This window comes from Gallus gallus, chromosome 26 (assembly GCF_016699485.2).
Source record: "Gallus gallus isolate bGalGal1 chromosome 26, bGalGal1.mat.broiler.GRCg7b, whole genome shotgun sequence".
Lineage (NCBI taxonomy): Eukaryota > Metazoa > Chordata > Aves > Galliformes > Phasianidae > Gallus > Gallus gallus.
This window is the reverse complement of record NC_052557.1, coordinates 866,230-888,467: the sequence shown is the minus strand read 5'-3', so window position 1 is coordinate 888,467 and position 22,238 is coordinate 866,230. Positions and strand designations below refer to the sequence as shown.

At 50.3% G+C, this 22,238-nt stretch overlaps 1 protein-coding gene across 1 annotated transcript in view; it reads left to right on the top strand.

Annotated features, from left to right (window-relative positions):
• PKP1 (plakophilin 1) overlaps nt 1-22,238 on the top strand; it is a 35,918-nt gene that overhangs the window by 8,849 nt on the left and 4,831 nt on the right. Inside the window, exons 3-11 of the mRNA XM_419240.8 lie at nt 5,653-6,077; nt 11,992-12,136; nt 13,468-13,675; nt 14,155-14,332; nt 16,010-16,124; nt 16,391-16,546; nt 16,649-16,825; nt 19,124-19,277; nt 19,737-19,923. Of these exons, the coding sequence (XP_419240.3) occupies nt 5,653-6,077; nt 11,992-12,136; nt 13,468-13,675; nt 14,155-14,332; nt 16,010-16,124; nt 16,391-16,546; nt 16,649-16,825; nt 19,124-19,277; nt 19,737-19,923 (1,745 nt within the window). The remainder of the gene's footprint in view (nt 1-5,652; nt 6,078-11,991; nt 12,137-13,467; nt 13,676-14,154; nt 14,333-16,009; nt 16,125-16,390; nt 16,547-16,648; nt 16,826-19,123; nt 19,278-19,736; nt 19,924-22,238) is intronic.

The window sequence follows — 22,238 nt, the reverse complement described above, 5'->3', positions numbered from 1 at the left end:
TTCACGTGAACTGAAAGGCGCCTTCCAACCCAAACCATTCTGTAGGACTTATTTGACATCAGGCAGGTTCTCTGCACTTCTATAAGCGTTTCCCATCTGTAACTCCTGGCTCATTGGGGGAAAGAAGATGAAGCATATCTATTTCTGAAGACAAAGTTGCTGTTCCTTCCTAGTGCTGGGAATGCTTCTGAGAAGCCCTTAAAGGCCTTTGAGATGCATGGGCAAATTCAGGCATTTCAGGGAAGCAACCCAGTGCTGCAGTCAGGGAAATTACTCTTAACGCTCCTGGAATTGGGAAGCTAACAGGCAATGTGTCCGTGCTGCTGCTTCAAAGAGCTGCAGCTTAGACACTGCTTTTATCAGTGCATTGCCTCAGATGGTGACTGTAAATGACAGCCTCATAGCAAGGAGATATGTCATCTACCCTGTCTCACCCACAGCTCTTAAACACTATTATTCCCACTTAATGCTTTTGTCTGCTTTTCTATCTTGCTGGAAATCTCAAGCTTTTGCTTCTGAGTTTTCTTCCCTTATGAGCTGCTGGTGCTCCAGTATTAGAGCAAAAGGGGTGACAGACATGAAGGGAAGAGCTTCCTAAAGCTGACGGCAGCTCTCTGAGTTGGTAAAGAGCTCTGGGTAAAACCTCTGATCTATCCACAGTTAGAGGTCATCTTCTGATTGTTCTTATGGTGGAGTGCCTCGTTGGCAGCATCGCAGGAGCACAGCATTGTGCTGTAACAGAGGTCACAGAGCTGGACCCAGCATGTCCTGCACGGTTTATTTGTCTCACGTGTCAGGGATTGGCTCAGCCTTCAGGGATGAAGCCCTCAGTCCCATTTTACAGAGTCACGGGGTCATGGAGGTCGAGAAGGACCTCTGAGATCCCCAAGTCCACCCCCTGCCCACTGTGCCCACTGACCACATCCCTCAGTGTCACATCTGTGTTCCTTGAGCACCTTTTGGAATGGGGACTCCCCCACCTCCCTGGGCAGCCCCATCTTGTCCAGTGGCTGTGGTGGGATGCAGCAGTGGGCACAGCAGTGGCTGCAGACTAATTTATTAAGTGATATTTTGTGCCGGCTTTGGGCCGGGTGCTGTTGAGCTCATCGGAGCCTTGGAGACCTCCATCACCATGCTGATAACACAAGCTGTGAGGTGGCCACCTGCTCCCAAAGTCATCAGTGCAGGGTCTGTGCCAGGGCATGGTGCTGTAAGGCCAGAGCACTGCCTGAACAGATCCCATTTTTGGGGTCCTCAGCACTGGGCTCTAAGCTGCTGTCACAGTCTGGTGGCCCACGAGTTGCAGCAAGTGTGCTGTCTAACCAAGTGCAGGTGCAGCTTTGGAGGTGTTTAGCCAGAGCCTGGGGAGGGGAACTCCATGGAAAAGCAAAAGGTGGAGCCAGGATCATACCATTGTACTGCACATCACTGCTTGGTCAGACTCTGCTTTCCCTGTGAGGTTTTGCAAGAGGCTTTTGTGCTTTGGAGGAGCTATCTGAGCCATCAGGAGCGAAAGCTGAGCTGCATAAAGAACCAGATGAAAAGGCAGCATTCAGGAGAGGTGGGGAAGAGCGTTTCAGAAATGGATTAACAATCTATTTGCTGGTTTTGCAATTTTTCTCCCTGCAATGGAGCGCGTAGCAGGCAGCAGTGAAAGCATTTCGCAAGGAGCATCAGCAGCTTTCCCCACCCATCATTCAGGGTGGGACGCGGTCATGTTGCATTGCCTGTGCTTTGCCCTGCAGCCTGGGAGAAGCTGCTCCTGACGTGTTTATTCGGAGTCCTTTACTTCTCTCTGTCTGCAGCTCTAGAAACAAACAAATTGCAAGGGAAAGAATTAGAGCTGGGTAATGAACTGATGGCGTCCTCAGATGCACGAGTCAGAAACACCCAGCTATCTGGGAGGGAAGGAGTGCTGAGATCTGAGCACGGTGCTGTGCTGGGCAGACCTTCCTCTGTGCCCCTCAAATGGGGGGTTTTGGAGGGGGAAGGCAGAGAAGAGCCCAACAAAGCTGTTTTGACTTTCTTTGCAGCACCGTTTCTTGTTCTGGTTGGGATCAGAGGTTAAAGATCTCTATTCACCTGCCTGGTAGGATGTTGCAGTTATTGCTCCTTAAGAGGTCAGATAATTTAGTCCTGGTGCTCCACATGCATTTGCTAATTTCAAAGCAGGTCTTTGCTGCTGGCAGTGAGGGGAAGCACTTAATGCCCAGGCCTGATAAGAGCACCTGTGTGCTATCAGTGCTCATCTTTGCTCCCTTTCCTCCCCGTGCCTCCCCTCCTAGTTTTAATATGAATGAATAGCTCCCAAGGCTTGGCCTCGAACACACAGGCTCCTTTAGAAAAAGGAAGAAGGGCATGCTCACATCTGGGACTCTGCATGTGAGCGTCCCATATCCATGGGGAGAAGACGTGGTGACAGTCCCTGCTCGTCTGAGGTGGTTTCCAACTCCTGCAGGGTAAATGGGATCACTGTGTGCTGCCTCCAGCCCTCTCTGGGGGAATTCCTGCCCTTCTGCACTGTTTCTCCCTGCTGCTAAGGCTGTGAGGTGTGGAGCTGACCCACCCCCGGGCACATGCCCACCACTGATGGGAGAGCGGTGTCAGGAAATCTGGGTGGCTGAGGGGGGTTTGAAGGTGAGAGGGACGATCTCCTTCCACTAATGCCATTCTGCACAGGAGGAGCTCACTCTGCACACAGCAGAAGTTTGCAGGTGGCTGCCAGGCAGCTCTTCCAGCCCCATCTGTGTGGTGGCATCACCTTCACCTTCAGAGGTGACATCTCCCCTCCAGACAGCAGCGCCTCACTCCTGCTCTGCTCTGCTCCCAGTCTCCCTGACTGCTGTGTAAGAGATAACGTGAGGAGCTCTGTTCCCTTACTGCCTTTGCTCTGAGGCAAAGCTCTCTGGCTTTCCTTGGGGAGCATCTTCCATGGGGACACAGCTCTGCTCTGAAGGCACAGTGGTGGTGTTCTGCTGAGGTCGGGAAGCGATGGGGTTGGCTGTGGGTTTGTAGGGACTGTTTGGCAGACAGCTCCAGAATCCGCTGGAGCTGCAGGAGGCTCCTCATCGATTTTGGAGGCTTTGGATCAGGCTCCTGCTGCAAAGAGGAACTCTAAGATACCAATTAGGGTCGTGCCACTTGAAAGAGATTAAAATGGGCTCAGCCAAGCATCTGGTAGCATCAGCAATAAAAGTCATGCACTGACTTTGGTAATGAGCTTCACATCACACGGGAACTATTTTCCCATGAGTTTGCAAAAGGCCTCCCCGCCCTGCCGGGACCTGCACTGACTTGCTGCTCAGGGCTCCCTGCGTTGCAGAAAGAAGACTTTCCAAACAGGCGGCCGCTTTGCTGCGCCCTTCCCAGGGCTGGCAGGAAGGAGAACAATGTTCTGCTCTGCTCTGCTCTGAAACGCAGCAGGAAATACAGAAGGGATGATTCCCACCTATAAACACGGGCACGCTCACGCCTTCCCTCGCCCGCTCTGCTGGCGGAGATCCCATCCGAGCGCACTGGGAAGCAAACAATAGCTTTAGATAAATGACGAGCTGGCACTTCCATGGTTAGCTGAATTGGCTTTGGTAAATGCCCGGGGGCTCTGTGGCAGTGCCAAGCTTCTGACAGCCCTACAAAATAATCCTGGCTTATAGTGACTCACAAAGCAATGTGATGGGGCTCGTGTCCAAAGGCTGCTGTTCCAGCCTGCTGGCGGCAAGCCCTGCCAGTGGGTTCCCCAAGGGCTGTCCTGCATTGGCCACGTCCCACCATCGTTGTCCTGAGGGTTCCACAGAATATCCCAAGTTGGATGGGACCCTGATCGTTTCCATGGGGCTGTCCCACTGCCAGGGGAGCCCCCCGACTCACTGTGCTCATCCATGTGCCTCATCCTCGCTCTTCTTACTGCATGCAAATTCTTCTTCCAAACCCCTGGGAGCTCTGTAGGGTGCACCCAGCATGCTATCTGCTGTGCTGCAGCACTAACAGGTTTTTTCTGTGTCCTCTGGAGTAAATGCAAAGAGAATTTTCTCCCCTTCCAGCAGTTCACCTGTTTAGATGTAAACCTGCAGAGTGACAGTACCAGAAGTCCTTTTGCTTTGTGCTCAAGTGGCAGAGCAATCCGGGTCCAGCGTAACCAGATGAAAGGGTTTCTTCTTCTGCCTCCTAACCTGTGCTGAGTGCTTCCAGCCGTTACCTGTGCAGCTCCCCGGGATGCAGCAGAGAGGATTCACTGCATTCCTGAAGATCAGTTTCTTAATGAAATTATTTGGCTTAATTAATTAGCATAATGACAATTCTGCTGAGTGTTGGAGGGAGAAGTGATGCCGAGCGTGCTCAGGGCTGGGATGAAGTGGGGCAGAGCATTGGGATTTGGGGTGATGCAGCACAGGAGACCGAGTTCTCTTTTGCGTGGTGTTTCCAGGCTAGAAAATCTGGTTTGCTTTGGTTTTGTTCTTTTCAGGTAGGCACAGCCATGGACCATTGCACCATGGGCATTCCACATCATGCCCCATAGTGAACCCAAGGGGGATGAGGCAGGCCTTTGGGATGAGAAGGTCTCTGGCATTAAATCCATCAGTTCCTTTTATTCCTGTTCACCCTATTTCTTGGAGCGCTGATCACCAGAATGCTGAGGGGAGAACAGTAGGAGAACTTTATTTTCTTCTTTCTTTTTCCTGGCTTAGTCAAATCACCTCTTGCATCACATCCCTGCTGCTCCTGGAGCATCCCATTGTAGGCACTGCCACTACACACCTTGTCACAAATAAGATTCTTGGCACGATGAGATTCATGAATTTCATTTTTCCATGTTCTCATTCCCTTTGCTCCCCTCCTAAGGAACCTGCAGGCAGAAGGGAACAAAATACCATAAGGAAAATAAAAATAAATATGGGCAGTGCTGGAAGGTCAGAATGGATCGGTGTTCTCTGTGATGGAAAGTGATGTGATCTCTCACAAGGAGGAAGGTCTTTGCCTCCTGTTCTTCCAAGCTGGGTTGGGCCCCACATGTTGGGATCAAGGCACTTGCTGTATGGCAGAGTTGTGCTGGAGCATTCACTGTCCAAGCTCTTGGATACCAAATCCTGATCTCTGAGTCCCCAGGTTTCAAGGGAGGGTTTGGCACCTTTGTAAGGGCTGCAGGTAGGCTGTGCTCCCATGTATTTTGATGCTTGTGCTGTGCTCGGCCCACAAACACACCATGACTTGTGATGAAAATGAGGTATGCAGGATGCAGACCCCTCGTGGGGTCTGTGCTTTAAATTGGTCAACTGAGGTCCTGTGTGGGTTTGGTTTGGGTTGAGTGGTTCTTTGCGAAGGGTTTGGGTCTGGTCTTTGTTCCTCATGCAGCAAAGACTTTAAGGTCTCTTCCAGCCCAAACCATCCCATGACTTTATGGTTTGATGACTCTATAACAGGAGTTGGATTTGATGATGCTTATGGATTCCCTTCCAACTTGGGATATTCGGTGATTCTATGATTCAGTAGTTCTGTGATTCTATGATTCTGTGACTAGGAGATCAGGTCACAAAAATACCTATGAGGTGCAGGAATTGGATGGCTGTAACACCCGTGCATGAGTGGACTTGGCAACGCTGACCTCCAAGTCAACCTTTCCTAATCTGTGCTGTCTCCCATTTTCTCGTTGCCCAGCTGTACAACGGGACCCTGAAGCGGGATGCGGAGAACCGGCGCTACAGCTCCTACAGCCAGATGGAGGGCTGGGGCAGCAAGCACTACAGCAAGGCAGTCTGCAGCCCCAACAGGGCCGGCAGTGACTACTGCTTTGTGCAGAACATCAAGAGCAGCCGGAGCGAGCCCGACCTCTACTGCGAACCACCGCGGGGCACACTGAGGAAGAGTCAGGTTGGGGGTCGGGCAGAGCACAAGGCGACCTTGAACCGCCAGAGCATCTACAGCAGCTGCAGCACCCAGCAGGGAACTACCAGGACAAGTAAAAAAATACCAGCACGGGCCCTCTCCTGCCCCTCCAGCAACAAGCCCGATGTGGTCTATGCCCAGCCCGTGATGAGCTGCAAGCAGGATGCGGTTTATGGACAGGCTCAGTCTGGCTCCAAGTAAGTCTGCTGCAGTGGGACAGATCTGGGTAAATGCTGATGTTGCTTTGGAGGTTTGTCCGTCTGAGTTTGTCACCTGAGCTGCTTTGTAGCCGCTGGAGATCTGTTGACGAGTGCGTGGCGTGCTTAATCGCATCCTGCAGTGGCATCTAAAGTGGGTCAGATGAGTCATGCTCAAAGGGCTTATTTCTCTTTGTGGACTATGGAGAGACCGATGCGGCTGGCTCAGTGCAACTGTCTCTGCTGTAGCTGTGCGATGTTGGGCAAGATGCTGCCTGGTGCCTCTGCCGTGGTTTTAGCTGTCAGCTCCTTTGCGAGATGAGGGTGGGGACGTGAAGAGCAAAAAGGGCTGATGTGCAGTCTGGGTGTCTCTCCTGGCTGTCACCCTGCTCTGCTTTGGCAGAGAACCAACCTAAAAAAAGCCAGCTGAAGCTGAAGGAGTTGGATCCTGAGGGTCTGACTCAGGGCAGAGCTGAGAACCTGGGCGCAGTCATGTTTCCCTTCTGCCTTCCCACCCAGCCCTTGCTTCTTTCCGCCAGTACAGGTTCCAGAAAAAACCCACCTGAGTCAGAAGTTAGAGGGGGGGAAAAAAAAAAAGCAGCGTGAATGGAATAATTGATCTAGCTAAGACAGATTGGAAGCTGTTCTTCTCCTTCCTGTCCAGAGCATCTAGTCCCACTGAACTAGGAATTATGCAGGGGTGAGGATTGTCCTCTGTGTCCCACTCAGCACCAGGTCCCTTCCTGTAAACGTTGCCTGCAACAAGAGCGCAGCAGTGAGCTCAGACAGCCCCAAGCTGATGTATCTGCAACGCAGCAGAGCTGTCACAGAAACAAAAGCTTTGGGGGCTTTGATGGCATTGAAGTGATGCTTATTTAAGACCTGCCCTGATGCTAAAGGCTGCGGTGCCTCCAGCTCTTGAGCACAAACCATATTCTGCTGCTCACGGCAGCCTTGAGGGATATCTTGTGGTGTTTTGTCAGGTTAGAGAAGGAGGTCTGCATCTTCAGGGGCTGCTGCATCACTGTCCGGCAGCTCTACGCAGGACTTATCCCACCTCCCATGTAGGAAATGGAACCTACTGAGCTCATTTCTTGTCTTCTCTGCTGCCCTGGGGAGTTTGCTCACTGTAGGACACAATGTGAGGCTGCTTAACTGAGATCGTTGCCTTTGGTGCAGCTCACACCCCACAGGGATATTTGTTGAGCTTCTGACCCAAATGTGTTGTAGTTATGGAGAAAATCCCCTCCTGCTGTTGGCAGTGCCCACATTGTGCCCTCCTTCACATTGGAATGCTGGGCTAATTCTCTGCTGAACCTCCTTCACTTTGCATTGAGCAGGGGAAGGAGCACTGGAGTGTGTTTGCCAAGAAGTGTCACTTGCCCATTAATTAACGTGTGGTCAGGAAACCTTGTCCTCCTGTGTGCCAAATTCCCTTCAATCCGACACATGCAAAACCAGCCCTGGCCAACCCAGAGCACCGGTGGCATTGGTTTGCTCTCTCCAGAAGCTTTGTAATTCTTCTGGAATGGGAAACAGAGACATTCCATAAATGGCAAGTAACTCATCCTAGGGAATTTCTGTCTAAAGAGCATGAAACTGTCATGGGAGGGACAACAGAGAGATGAATTGTAGGACAGCAGTTGGCTCCTGCACTGGGAAGGTGTCTGCTGGGCTCTCATCTCATGCAGGAGGGCTTCTTTGGGGCATCCCTGCATCACAGTGCACAGCCCTCGGGTTGCAGACTCGGTCCTTGCTTTGCAAAGGTCGCTTATGGAATAATGGTGCTTATGGAAGAGAGGGAGGGCTGCTGGTGCGGGAGGAATGCTCTGCAGTGCTGGATGCCCTCTGGCTGGGGAGTGGCTCCATTTAGACAGTTCTCCTGGCTTGGGGCATCGCTCATCTGGCAGAACTGGTTCTGGTGTGGAAATGAGGGCTTCAGTCCTGGGCTCAACGGGGGCTGTGCCCCCTGAGTAAACCTGATGGGGCTGGGGCACACCCCCTGCTTGCGTGAGGCTGCGTTGCTGGCTGTGCTCAGCGAGGAGAGGCTGTCAGCTGTCATCTTTGGAATTCTGGAAGCATGCTCAGGGTTTGTCCTCTTTGAACACACAATCCATCTGGAAAGCCATTTGGCCTGTATGGAGTGTCTGGAAATGTGCAGTTAGCCTTGGTCTGGAGCGTGTTGTTGTCCTCTGGAGATGGGTTAGGACCGTATCCGGGCTCTCTCTGCTGTGCAGGACCTCTCTGGATGGAGCACTCCGCATTTGGAGAGCTTGGTCTGGATTTGGGTACCCTGGTCTTTGGGAAGGGAGAAGTTTGCTTGCAGATACCCCATTGCTAACCTCTATGTGCAGGAGGAAGGCTTAGCTGGGCAACAGATGCCAGCAGGTCCCTGTTGGAGGCTCTGGACTTCATATTCTAGTAGATCTCCAGGCAGAGGTTTTGCCTTTATAACAAGCACAGTTTCGTGTTCAGCTTTCACAATAGAAAGTTTCCACACCCTCCTGGCTCACCATGCAGTGATAACAAGAAGCAGCAATAAAAGATGTGATGTTTCACGTATCTCAGAAATCTCTGAGCCTTTCTCCTTCTCCAGCTGGACCTGGAAGCACAGGAGAACTATTCTGTTGTTTAAGCTCTGTTTGCAGGCATGTTGCCATTAGTGCTTTGGATATCACGTTCAGATGGGACCAGGCTCAGAGGATTGGGGTCTTTCAAGAGACCTGGAAATGAGTCGTAACTTGGTGCTAAGGGCATTGGATAGCTGCTGGTGGCTATGGATGAGGTGCAGGGATAATTGCTGTATGTCCTGGAACCATGCATGACCTGGATCCCCAGGCAAAGTTCAGTCCCTATGGAAAGATTCTGAACAGTAAAAACACAGAAAAGCTATTGAGAGTCAGAGAAGGTGGTAGAGGTGTTTTCTGATAGACCTCCTCTCTTCTGGGATAAGCCAAAGGAGATCAGTATCAAACATAAACTCCCCAGAGTTGCTTTCATCGTGCCAGACGATGAAAGTAGATCCATATAAGAAGACATCTTGGTTTGGTTTTGTTCTTATATGGGCAAGCTACCTCTAAAAATGACCATTTCAGTGTTGGCTCTGTGTGATGTGAAGCTGTCTGCGTGGTGCATTTGCACCCAAAGCAAACGGGGGTTGCTGCAGTGCCGCCTGGCTCTGGAGGGCTGGGATGTGCTGAGGTCACTCGAGGTTTTGAGTGGCTTCACTCTCATTTGGTTAATGAACAGTGGCATTTGTTAGACTTTTCTTGCTTCCTCCCCTCCTGGGACTTGCAGCCTTAGCAGTCAGGTTGGAGGCTTGGATCCAATTAGCACAGACTAATCTGCTAATACACACAGTGACCCAAAGGCATCAGTATCAAACTAGAGAGTTTGCCTTTCTGTGATAGAGATCCTCTGAAGTATTTGTTTCTCTTCCTCACCTGAATCTGATCATCTAATTTGACTGCTGTTGAATCATTGCTAATTGAGGTCTCCCTGTTCTGATTGCTTCTTTCTTGTGGAAGAGCAGCCTTTGGAGCTCTTCCTACCAGGAGCATTGGCCCAGGCTGGAGATGGCCTTACTCCAAGAATCTGCACTGGAACAGACTGTAGCTCTGATAGTGTTGATCTGGCTAAGAATGTTCTTGACTGCTGAACAACCTCCTGTATTATGGGCCTTGCCAGGGTGCTCATGTTCTCAGCTGGGAGAAATCACTGCTGCTTCTGAGGCACGTGGGAGAGCCCGGCTGCTCACACTCTAATCTTCTCCTGTCAGTGAGCCAGCAGAGGAAATTGAGCTTTTCCCATGCAGAACTGGATCTGGCTGCCCAGTTTTCCCCGCTGAAGAAGGGCTTGGGCATTTTATGGAGCGGATGTGTAGGAAATACCCTTCCTTGAATCACTAACAAAGCAGCCACCCTTCTTTCTCATAGAAAGTACTCCTGGTTTAGGGTTCTGCTTAGCTTGGAAAACAGACTTATCACCACCAGCACTGTGATTACATAGGCTGCACAGCACCTGGCCTGGTATGTCTGCTCGTGTGCTCCCTCCTTGTCCTGCTGGCCCAGGTCACATTCCCAAAGGAGTTCCTCTGGTGCCACTCCTGCTGGACCTGACCTCATCCCAGCTCTGCTGTGTCTCACAGAACGTAGGGTACAGATACTAGTTTAAACTCCTTTCCAATTCTGTATTTCCTTGACTCGAGTGAAATGGAAGTCTCTTGGAGCCAAATTCTGGCAGAGGTTCGAATGAAGAAAAAGCATATGGCGAACTGATGCTTTACTCTTAGTGCAGAAATGGAGTGATGTTCATCTGACCTTGGAGATGGTTCTCCTAATGTCCAATCCAAGGTTGCCATCTGTTATTCCTCTCCATCAGCAGAGGCAGAGATACCTTCGGGGTCAGATCTTCCTGTCCTGGGGCAAATGCTGAGCACACAGAGGCAGACTGTTCTTTGGGTGCACCTATTTCTCTCCATTGACTACACGGGGGCTTAAATGAGGAACTTAAACCGGTTGCAGCTTCACGTGTAGTCTTTCTTAATGTCTTTCTGAGCACAGCATAATTGTTGGCTTTTGATACTCCGCATGAAATTTGCTGTAGGATCATGGAGATTGTTCGTTGGTGCTGTGGGGAGGTGAGAGCTTTTATATGTGAGGAGGAATTATTTTATCTAGTGATCTAATAAGGTCCTGGAGGTGGTGAGCTTCTCTGGGTGTTCTTTATGGAGCTTTGTTCTTACATTGCTTTGGAGCAATCAAAACTGCTCTGCATATCCTGTGCCTCAAAAAGGTCACGTCGCGCTCTCACAGTAATATTTAATGCCTTAAATATAAGGTTCATTTAAAGATCTTATTAAAAACCCTCTTTTATTAGAGGCTGTGGGATTGTCTGGTGTTGACAACCCATCCCAGCCAAGTTCCCACACTTTGGTTTCATTCACTTCCCATTTGTATCCTGTCACCAATGGGGCAGTAACAACCAACTGGGAGCTCTGGGTTTGGCTCACGGTGGATCTGAACGTTGTGTGGCCGTTCCACAGACAGGAATGTTGCACTCCAGAGCATGGAAGTTCATACGTATTTCTGACTTCACAGAGTTAGAACATTAAGAACAAACATCAGTGCTGCTGAATAAATGCAAGCCAAAGAGAGCAAGACCTTGATATTCCTTAACAAGGGGGACCAATCTTCAGGGGTTTACACCCAAGGTTTTACTCCTGCTCCAACCCAAAGGGTGCACAGCCCTCCTCCCGACCGTGTGCAGATCCTTTGCTTCTAACAGGGGATGATGAGCAGCTTTTCTGGGGAGCTCGGAGGCTCCGAAGCACACCCTGGGAGCGGGATGTCTCAGTGCTGTTAGCAGCATCTCATGAACCCAGTGGTTGTCCATCCCATCGCTCCAGACCTGCCTGTCTCCTTTTCCTAAGGGATCTGCGCCCGCCTTCCGAGGCCATCAGCTGCTCTCACATTTTTTGCTTCCACCACATCTCACATCAAAGGATTAAATGCTGTGGGAAAAGCCTCTGCCTCCTTTAGGTTGTCCTAATAACCCGATGGATGGTTTCATTCTTGTCCACTAATTCTTCTATGTGAACAACAGTGAGCACTGGTTCTCTCTTCCCTAATCCTTCCACATTAGCTGTAATTAGGCACCAACCAAGATTTTGTCTCTTCTGCTTTGCTGATGGAGTGGATCCATTGTCCATTAGCCCTGCCAACCCTGCTGTATCTTTTCTTCTCTTACCATCTTTCTTCTGACACTGAGCGATGCAGTATGGATGCACAATGTTTTTGTATGTGATGTGGTGATTTTTGGCTTTCTGTACTTCTTTCCCTCCTAATAACTCCCAGTACTAAAGTTGCCTATTTGGCTGAGGACTCAATCAACGCTGCTTTTCTCTTTGACACAGAATATGTGGTGACGAGATAGATGGTGGCACGATGACCATCCAGAAAGCCATACAGCTCCTGTGCTCCTCTGATGACAAATACCAGGCCATGGGGGCTTATTACCTCCAGCACACCTGCTTCCAGGATGAGTCTGCCAAGCAAGAGGTGAGCAAACTCCTTCAGAGCTTACTGGGTGTGATGGCGCATGGGATGGGCAAAATCGGTGTATCTCAATAGCAAGAATCTGCAGGCTCTCTTGGTGGGGCCTCATTCATCATCAGTCCACAGAGGAATTAAGTGGGTTTTTCACCTCTTAGTGGCCAACAGGGTGTTCTGGATGGCACTGCACCCGGTTCCACGTGAATGTTCTGCTACCTCAGTGTCAGAACCACACAAAATTTGCCCCAGATCCCACTGTGTTCTTCCCTGTGCATTGCTCAGTGCCATTTCAGCCACTCATTAAGCCAATGGGTTCGTTGGTGATAGGTACAAAGGCAGTTTATGCCCATCCTGACGTGTCTGCAGCCATGGCAATGTGGTCTTCTCGAAGCAGCACCTGCACACAGGCAGATTTCAGTGCTCTGCAGAGCAGTGGAGCTGACAGTGTGCACATTTGCCCCTGTGCCCTCAGTGCAGCTGAGCTGAGCGTGGGGACCCCATTCCACACTGCAGTCACTAATTGCAGGGCAGCCACACCCTTCGTTACCGTTGAAAACACTGAGCCTGTCCCATCACTTCCCAGAAAGATGTGTTGGAGCAGGCAGATGAGTCATCCCAGTGCACGCTTGGGGTTTTTTTGTTGTTGTTGGGTTTTTTTTTTTCCTTTTTAAAATGCACTCATTCATTTTCTATTGTCAGCAGATCTCCAACCAATAGGTTTGTATGTCCGAGGAGGCTCCATGTGGCTTCTCTCCCCAGCAGACCTGGCACAGGGAGAATCCTTCAGCTGGAGCTCCCGTTGCTTTGGAGAGCTCAGCTGAAGGGATGTGCTCTGCCTTCAGACCTCCCCTGCATGTGTGTGGTGTCCTGGAGGTCGGGGTTCCCAGGGTCCCCCATCCATGCCTGTCCCTCTTCATGCTGAGCATGGCCCACTGACCTCCCTGACCATCACAGACCGTCCTGTGATTTCAGGATGCAGATAACAGGATGAAGATAATGAATGTTATGTCATTACACCACTATGGCTGGCCGTACATGGCTGTGTATAGGCAGGGCAACATTTTTGCCCAATGTAAACCGATGGAGATAGAAAAAGTTTACATTAACATCAACCAAGGATTCCTCCTGGGGCTGTTACCCATAGGCATCCACTTCAGGAGACTGAGCCATAACCTGGTGCCACCTGTGGGCTCTGGCCTGCCCTCCCTGCCAGGTCTCCTCGCCAGCCCCATCAGCAGGCACCATGCCGACTCCTTGCATCACGCTGACAGCTGTAGTTGTCCTGCTGGTGATGCTCCATGCGCCGCTCTGATGTCAGCACATCTTTCCCTGTCCAGGTCTATCGGCTGGGGGGGATTGCCAAGCTCGTTGAGCTGCTCCGCAGCACAAACCAGAACGTACAGCGGGCGGCAGCCGGAGCCCTCCGGAATTTGGTCTTCAGGAATCCAACCAACAAGATAGAAACCCGGCGGCAGAACGGGATAAGGGAGTGTGTGAGCCTCCTGAGGAGGACGGGGAACACCGAAATTCAGAAGCAGCTGACAGGTACGCAGAGCTCCAGCGCTGGTGTCAGCCCCAGCACTGACAACAGCAGCCTCGTGCCCCCATTGATCGTCCCCAATAGCGATGTCTCACTGCACCCAACTGCAGTGTCCCATGGGGTTTCCCCAGATTGCAATTGCCCATTGGGGTTGTGTCCATCTCAGGTTTCTCTGAGGTTGCTGGGCTGCTCCCCTGCCTTCCTGCACCCCTCTTGGGTATCTGGTTGGTGCCTCATCTTTTCTTGAAGGATTGATCCAGGTTTGTTGGTGCAGGTCACCTTCAGCTCTGCCTGAGGTCCTGTGTGCAAACCTTCACAAGATTCCTCGAGAAATGCTTTCCTCCTGCAACCTAATAACGGGAAACACCAATTCTGGGAGGAGGGACAATGCTTAGGTGCACATCTCCATGTGGTACTGCGTTCCTGTTGCCCATCTCCTGTAGGGATAGGCAGAGACTTGAGCTTATCTCCATCTCCTTCCTAGGTCTGCTCTGGAACCTCTCCTCCACTGATGAATTAAAGGAGGAGTTGATACAGGAGGCCCTCCCCGTCTTGACAGACTGCGTTATCATCCCTTTCTCTGGCTGGTCTGATGGTGGCTGCAACAGGACAAGGGAAATCATCGACCCCGAAGTATTCTTCAATGCTACAGGGTGCTTGAGGTGAGTCGACACGCGGGGACGTACTGAATTCCCTACGTGGGGAAAACAAACGTTTCCCCACTCATTTTAATAACTGTTTTAGCACAGCACAGTCCCTCTGCGCTGGGCTGTACCTGGCAGCCCTGGCCCAGCAGCTCGTTGTGTATTGGCCTGCTTGTCAGATGGGTCACCCCCAAAGAGGAGGAGCAGGCTGAGCCCTGCGTAGCTCACTTTTCCACACCAAAACCAGAGCTCTTTTGCAGAGGATCTCCGTCCTGACTTGCTGTTTCTCCTACCGCCCTCCTCCACTTGGATGCGAGCTCCTTGTCTCACTGGGAACAAGTGGAAAAAAAATACCCTGTATAATTAGGTACTTTCATCAACTGAAGCTCTCCCCGAGGGAGCTTAGCACCAACCGCACCCTTACCAGACATGCAGCCAGCAGGAGCTGTATCTGCCTGTGAAACAAAATGGTTGAATGCAGCATGGGCCTTTGGAGACGCAGTGCTATCATCCTCTGTGGCTGGGAAATGGGTCTGAAAGGCAGCCTTCCCCTGCAACTGCACACTGTGATGTGTCTGCAAAGTGCTTCACTTTTAAGACCGTCCCAACCCAATGCTGTCCCAACCTATTGCTACAAAATAAGTCATTAAAATTAGGGAAGGAGAGTATGGTGGTAGTGTAAAAGGAGTTTTCCATGGAGTGTAACTCCAGGCAGACTCTCTTGGTGCTGCAGTTGGACGCAGGGATATCCAGCAGTGAGCTGTGCAGGGCAGTGAGGAGCTCGGTGGGGCTGCAGGAGGAGAGCAGGACGGTTGGGCTGGGAGCCCCCACTCACTGACTCACAGCACTGCCACATCATAGGGATGTGGCATGCACGGGGATGAGAGGAGCCTTGGGTTTGCCCTGGGCTCAAGCCATTGCTGCTCAAGAATTTCTGGATTGCAGATGAATTCATGTTAATGAAGAGGCTGCAAATCACAGCAAACATCAAATCCAGTTCTGGAACGCCTGGAGTGAATATCTCACAATGACTGCCAACCTCTCTTTGTTTTTCATTTGCAAGCTACAAGCCAATAAAACAGGGAAGGAAAAAAAATAGCAAAAAATCATTTCCTGCTAGTGGAAAAACTCCCCTGCCCTGGCAGCAGCCTGCCGGTGTGCTCAGGGATGCATTACAGCCTGGGCAGTCCCATTGGTCAGACCTATTGCTGCTCTTCAGCATGTCTGCTCCCATCTCTCATGTAAACATTGATAGTGACCCTTTGCAGACCCACTCTCACAACCATTTGCATCTTCCTGCTTTTCCCAAGAATAACAGATAATCTTCACTCCATCTTTTTGTTTTATCAAACACGCCTCCAAGGAGGCAGTCAGCCTACAGAACATCACTGTGTGGTCTCTAAGGCCAAATACTGCTGATCGTTATTCTCCCTAGGAGTATATATTCTATCCAGAACTCCTTAAGAAGAATTTTCTCAGATGAAATCAATCCAGATGAGCAACATGAGTGCTCAGCACCAGGGTGATCCTACAGAAGGCCTCCAATGTGAGAGCTTTGCTCCATCTCCTAACACCCCAGCAAGTTAATTCAGCCAGCACCATAGCCAGGGTCTCTTGCTGATAGAGATTAGAGCAAATCCAGCTAACCCTCTCCCCTCCTTCTCTCCTGACTTGCTCTGCCGTGGCTTTCTTCAGAAACCTCAGTTCTGCAGACATGGGACGTCAGACCATGCGAAACTACCCTGGCTTGATCGATTCCGTCATGACCTATGCCCAGAACTGCGTGGCTTCTAACCGACCTGATGACAAGGTACCACTGCTGCTCCACGGCTCTTTACAAGTCTTCATCCCCATAGTTAATAACTGTAGTTTTGGGAGTAGCTCCCAAACCCTACCAAGCAAGCCTGAGAGGGGACGGGACTCTTTTGTGGCTGCTCTTCCCCTGTCAAATATGCAGTATAACTTCTAAAACAGATAACTATGGCATGGTATATGTCCTCTTGTAGCTATGCGCAGTGCTGCTTTGTGTTTCTACCAAATGTGACGCTTGCATTTTTGTTCTGGGGGTGATTTCAGTCTGTGGAGAACTGCATCTGCATCCTGCACAACCTCTCCTACCGCCTGGATGCTGAGGTTCCCAACAAATACACCCAACTCAACCACATGGCCCGGAGCGTTTACATGGACAAAACTCTCACAGGCTGCTTCAACAGCAGGAGTGGCAAAATGGAGGTAAGAGGGCTGCAGAGGGCTTGGAAATGTGCTCCTCAGCTCCCAGCAGGGACTGCAAGTGAGGAGCTGGATGTGAGCTTCCGATTTCTCATCCCTTTGTAGAATGATGAGTATGGCGTCCCTCTCCCTGAGGAGGATTTTAAGCCCAAGGGACCCAGCTGGCTGTACCACTCGGATGCCATCCGCACCTACCTGTCCCTGATGGATCACAGCAAGAAGGATGCCACCCTGGAGGCTTGTGCTGGGGCCCTGCAGAACCTCACTGCGAGCCGAGGGCTGGTAAGCACTCCTCTGAGCACACGTGGCCAAAGGTGCCAGCACCTGGCAGCAGTCAGGAGGAGAAATGTCCTCCTTCAACATCAGGGCAGTATTGCAGGGCTTTATACAGTTGATGGTGCAGCTCAGGCTCTTATAAATGCCGAAGATCAGTCCTTGCTGAGGCTAAAGTCAGCACCCCAAGGATGTGCACCCCAAGTCTGTGTGCCTTTCCAGGAGCTCCTCTGGGTTTCAGTACCTGAAGGGTCTGTAAGAAGGAAGGAGGCAGACTGCATAGCGGGGTCTGTGTGATGGGATAAGGGGAGGTGATTTCAAACTAAAAGAGAGGTGATGTAGATTGGGTATACGGAAAAAGCTCTTTACAGTCAGGGTGGTGAGGTGCTGCACAGAGAGGCGGTGCTGCCCCATCCCTGCAGCCCCCCGAGGGCGGCGCGGGGCTGTGAGCGCCGCTGGGGCTGTGGGTGTCCCCATGCATGGCAGGGAGTGGGACCACATGGCCTTTAAGGGCCCCTTCCAACTCAAACCATTCTCTTGACTCTACAATTGTATGATTTCCACTGTTGGTTGTAACACCAACATCTGTTGGTAGTGATGCCCTCCCTGCAAGACGCCACTGACTCCAGATGTGCCCATGTGGCCAGACGTCACTTACAGGAGAGAGAAAGGATGTGCGCGCACCGCCCACGTGTGTGCTTGGAGTGGGAGGCAGCTGTAATCACAGGGTGGGTTGTGCTGTGGATTGCGGATCGTGGTCACATCACAACTGCTCGTGACATTGCCCCCACAGACAGATGTCCTGTAGACACCTCAGTATGGCAGCACGAAGGTGACACAGGCTGTGATGCTGTGGGCGTTGCAGGGGCTGCAGCGTGGCGAGTTGCGGTGCCCAGCGTTGCTGCCGTGGGCATGTCCCCACAGGCTGCGCTCACGTGGGCAAACCTCGACTTGTCTGTTTGTGTCAAACTTCATCAGTTCTAATTTAAATAAGATGGCGAGGGAGATAAAGGGGTAATTATTTCGTACGTAGGAGAGGTGTGTCACGTGTGCGGGGCGTTGCACCCAGCAACACAGCGTGACTCACTGCAGGAGGCTTTGCTGGATGGCATTAACAGCTCCGATCTGCTGGGAGCTTTAGTTCCAAGGCTTCCTTTTGGGTTACGAGTCTTTCAATGTGAAATACTTTGCGATTTTTCCTTCCAATTTAACTGAACTGCCTCGCTAATAACAGGGACGGAGGTTATCTCAGTATGGGTAGAGCTAATCAGAGACATGGAGCTACTTGGTCCATGGAAATACAAAGGCTTTCATCAGTCAAGAGTGGCTTCTTGGGGGGTGGGAAAGGAATTGAAAGAATTGTTCCAACAATGGTGAGATAACTTGTTCAGCCCTCTGGAATAGTCTGGTTGGAACATAGGAATGGTTGGAACAGACCGGGGTGTACATTGGGTCTTCTTTCACAGTTTTTGTTCCATCTCAAAGCTGGAGTTGGGGTGGATTGCTGCATTTGTTGGCACTTAAAGGAGAGAAAAACAGAGGAGAAGCTTGCCAAACTTACTGTAGCCCTCTAGCTGTTATAGGCAGAGTATGAACCTCTTCTCAGACTCAGCTTTATACATCTCAGTTGCACTTGCATGGATCTGTAACGCAGTGCGTGTGTCTCCTGGCACACAGGAGGGACACTGGGTCTCACCCACGTAAGGGGGTACCTCCCAGCCTGTTCCCTCCGACGCTGCTGATGGATGTGTGTCACTCCAGTAGTGTGATGCTATCTAGTGGCGTGGTAGCTGAGAAGTTCATATCAAACTCTATTAATAAGTGGGCAATTTATTAATGGTATGTGCTTCAAAGTCCAGGAGCGCTCAGCTGCGTTGGCTACGCCCTAAGATCTTCTAGACTTACGTAAGCAAACATGAAATCAGGTTCCAAGATGTGTATTTTTGTCCTTCAGCTCATTATTTAGAGGTGTCATTAGCTGTTTCTATTCCAAAGCAGCTATTAGTTGTGGCATGACAGGGAGCTGAGCAAGGGCAATGTGGACATGAAAGGTAAAATTTCTCCATCGGTTGAGAATATCAGTTAGGAGATCCCTCAGATCCCTGTCCAGAAAGAGGACAGAAGTCCCTGCCATAGGATTGAGGATGAGGGGCTGAATTATGGAGGAATAAATGACAAAGTAAGTGGGATTAAGGCAGAAGGTGTGCTTATTTAGTAGTATGGTCATATATGTCCAGACCTGCACGTTGGTGCAGGTGCATTCTTCCAGCACTGGGAGTCATGAGACATTGCTGTTCTGTCTCTTAGATGTCCAATGCCATGAGCCAACTGATTGGGGTGAAGGAAAAAGGTTTGCCTCGCATTGCACGGCTCCTGCAGTCCAACAGCTCCGAAGTTGTCCGGTCCGGTGCTTCTTTGCTGAGCAACATGTCCCGACATCCTATCCTGCACAAAACCATGGGTAAGCCATTTCCACCACAGTACATTTCAGTACCATGTCTAGTTTCTACCTCCCTAATATCTGCCCACCTCACTTTATAAACCCCTTAATAAGACTCAGCCAAACTCCTATACTGGGCAAATGGTGTCATTTGTTCTGGTCAAAAGACCATGACAGGTGATATAAGCAGGCTTAACACAATGCATGCCCTCCCAGCCTTTGCAAGCAGATGGTATGCTTAATGGATAGTGATGAATCTGCAGGGTTGGGAGGATGTAGTGCAGATGATAGCATTTGCTTGTCCAAAATCATTACCTTTCCAGGGGCCCTCGCTGTAGTTCTGGAAACCAGCTAAGCATTATTAGTGCCTCCTTTGGGGAATAATACTGCATTCTTGCACTGAATAACGCTAACACAAATAATTTCATTCACCTGTGCTGGGTTTATTTAAATGTTGATTGGAGTATTCCACCTCTTTAGCTCACCAGGTGCTCCCAGATGTATCACGTCTCCTGTCATTCCAGTCTGGAAATACCAACAGCTATGGCGAGATCATGACATCAGCTTGTTACACTCTGAGGAACCTCATCATGTCCAACCCACACCTGGGGAAGTGTTACTTGACAAGCAACATGCTCAATAATGTAGTGAGCCTGTGCCGAAATGGGTGAGTCTGGGGCAGGAGGAATGGAAAAGGTCTCAGGAAATTTGCTGCTCTGTTGGGATTATGCTTAGCTTGAATGTTCACTTCGGTTCATCTTTCGGTTGGAGCATTGACCTCAAGTGGCCAAAGCGCTGCTGTGATGAAGTGTATGCAGATTTTATAAGTAGGTCCTCTGGTTTACCCACCTGTACTCCATGAACTTCACCACCTTTCCTTTCAGGAATGGTTTGAGTTCTGTACCCTTTATAGCCCCGTGCAAAAGCTTGTCAACTCTTGCCGAACTCTGTGCTCCTTTCTGGCCAAATGGGAGCTTACAGACTTTGACCATACCTCCATTCCAAGGCTCTCATCCCTCCTCCCATCTGGCTTTGTTTTAAGATCCCTTGTGCAAGCAGCCTATTGTTTTCTGTTATGAGGAGACATTCACATGCCTTCTCCATCATCTTTTGACAAACCACTTACAATTTGCCTCTTGTTCTGTGGCAGCAAAGAGATTCTCAGTCATTACCAGTGGCCTCCCTGTTTAGGTTGGGCCTCAGCCAACAAATATCAGTCACTTCACTGCTTTCATGTGCTTCCACTCTGCAGCAAGCTCAATTAACACCAAACCCTGCCCTCTTCTAAGTCTTCATTGTTATGAATGGCATTAACTTCTGCCTGAAGTCCCACTTGGGCTCCCTCAGACCAGTCCTTGGCTCATTACTGCTTCAGCAGAGCATTGCACAAGTGGGGCCATGCATACCTAAATTGCCTCGGCTGTTCAGCATGATGAGCTGTGTTTCCAATGACTCACTAAGTGTGAGAGTTGCTAAACTCCAGAGAAGTCTTCAGTGTGTTTCACACAAAATTCCTCCTGAGAAACTCCCATGTGAATTTGAATTGTTCCTTTTGCTGCACTATATATTTCTGTCCCCCATGGATTTCTGTGCTGTTCTTATGGAAAAAAAACTGCCAGCAATTTACATCCAGGACTCATCTTGCTTATTCCAACCATATCATTTCAGGCTGTTCCATAGAGCAGATATGAAAGCTGTGTCTCTTCTAGAGATTGGAGCTGTCTTTTCCCACTTCCCTTTACTGTCTCTGAAGGCAAATGGGAAACTTCGGGGTAGAATTTGTCTATTGCTATGTCAGAAAGGTGCTCACCTATTCCCTGATGGCAGTAACTGGATCCGACAGCTCCTGCGGGGCTGCTGGCAATGCTGGACGCAGACCCCATGCTCCCCAAATTGTGCTGCTGGACTCCTCTTTCCCAGCCTCACAGCCAGCAGAAATAGAGAGCACAGAACATCCCAGCAGTGACCAAATCCCCATGGAGGACACTGTACCACATTGCACCCTGTGAGCGTTTTGCAGAGCTTTCCCTGTTGGTTTGCCTCGGTTTCCTTGCAGACACTCTTGTGGTCACATCCCAGTAATAACTTCCAGGCTGCAGATGAGTTATGGATGCTTTCCTTTCTCACGTGCCACCCAGCACCCCTCTGAGTTGAGTTCCTTTCCCCTGGTGCTCCATGTAGCCGTATTCTCAGTGAAAGGCATAAACACTTCCACAGTTTATCTGATTGCTGTGGTTTCTTCTCCTTCCTTCTGCATCCCAATTAGATAATTGTCTCAGTCTGCTGCATATATCCTCCCCTGTGACGCAGCCTTCATAGTGATGATGGCGTGTGCTCATTTTCAATCCGAGTTAGCAAAATATTGCATATCCTAAACACCACTGTGTTCATTGCTTTTCAATGGCTGTTTGGCCAGGTTGTAATTTTCAGCCACAACACTTTTTTTTTTTTTTTTTTTTAAGTGTGGTCATTCTGATGACAGAGTATGGGATGTTTACAGCCAGAGGAACGATTTTGCAATAAAACCTCCTTCTCTTGGCCCAAAACATTGCTCAAGAATTTCTCGTCGTGTGCTGCTCTTCCAGTCCTCCAGGCAGAGCCAACAGCGCAATCCGCGTCTCCCATGCGGTCATTCTGACCAGATGAAGTGTGGGCATTTCTTGTAGGCTGGAAGGTTTTTGGTACCATCTGCTGTGTCTGTTAGAGAAATGCCCTGGATTTGCTCACTGGGTTTCCACGCTCACAGGATGATGCTTGCAGGTCCCATTTCTCATTAGCCCAATGCACAGTTTGGAGGACGCGACATTTTCATAGAAGATCTTAGAATCACTAACGTTGGAAAAGACCTCTAAGGTCCCCAGGTACAACCCCACCATGCCCACCAACCACGTCCCTCAGTGCCACATCTACCCTCTTCTTGAACAGCTCCAGGGACGGTGGTTTTGTGGAGCTGCACCATGCTGGGAGCCAAGGAGGGTCTGC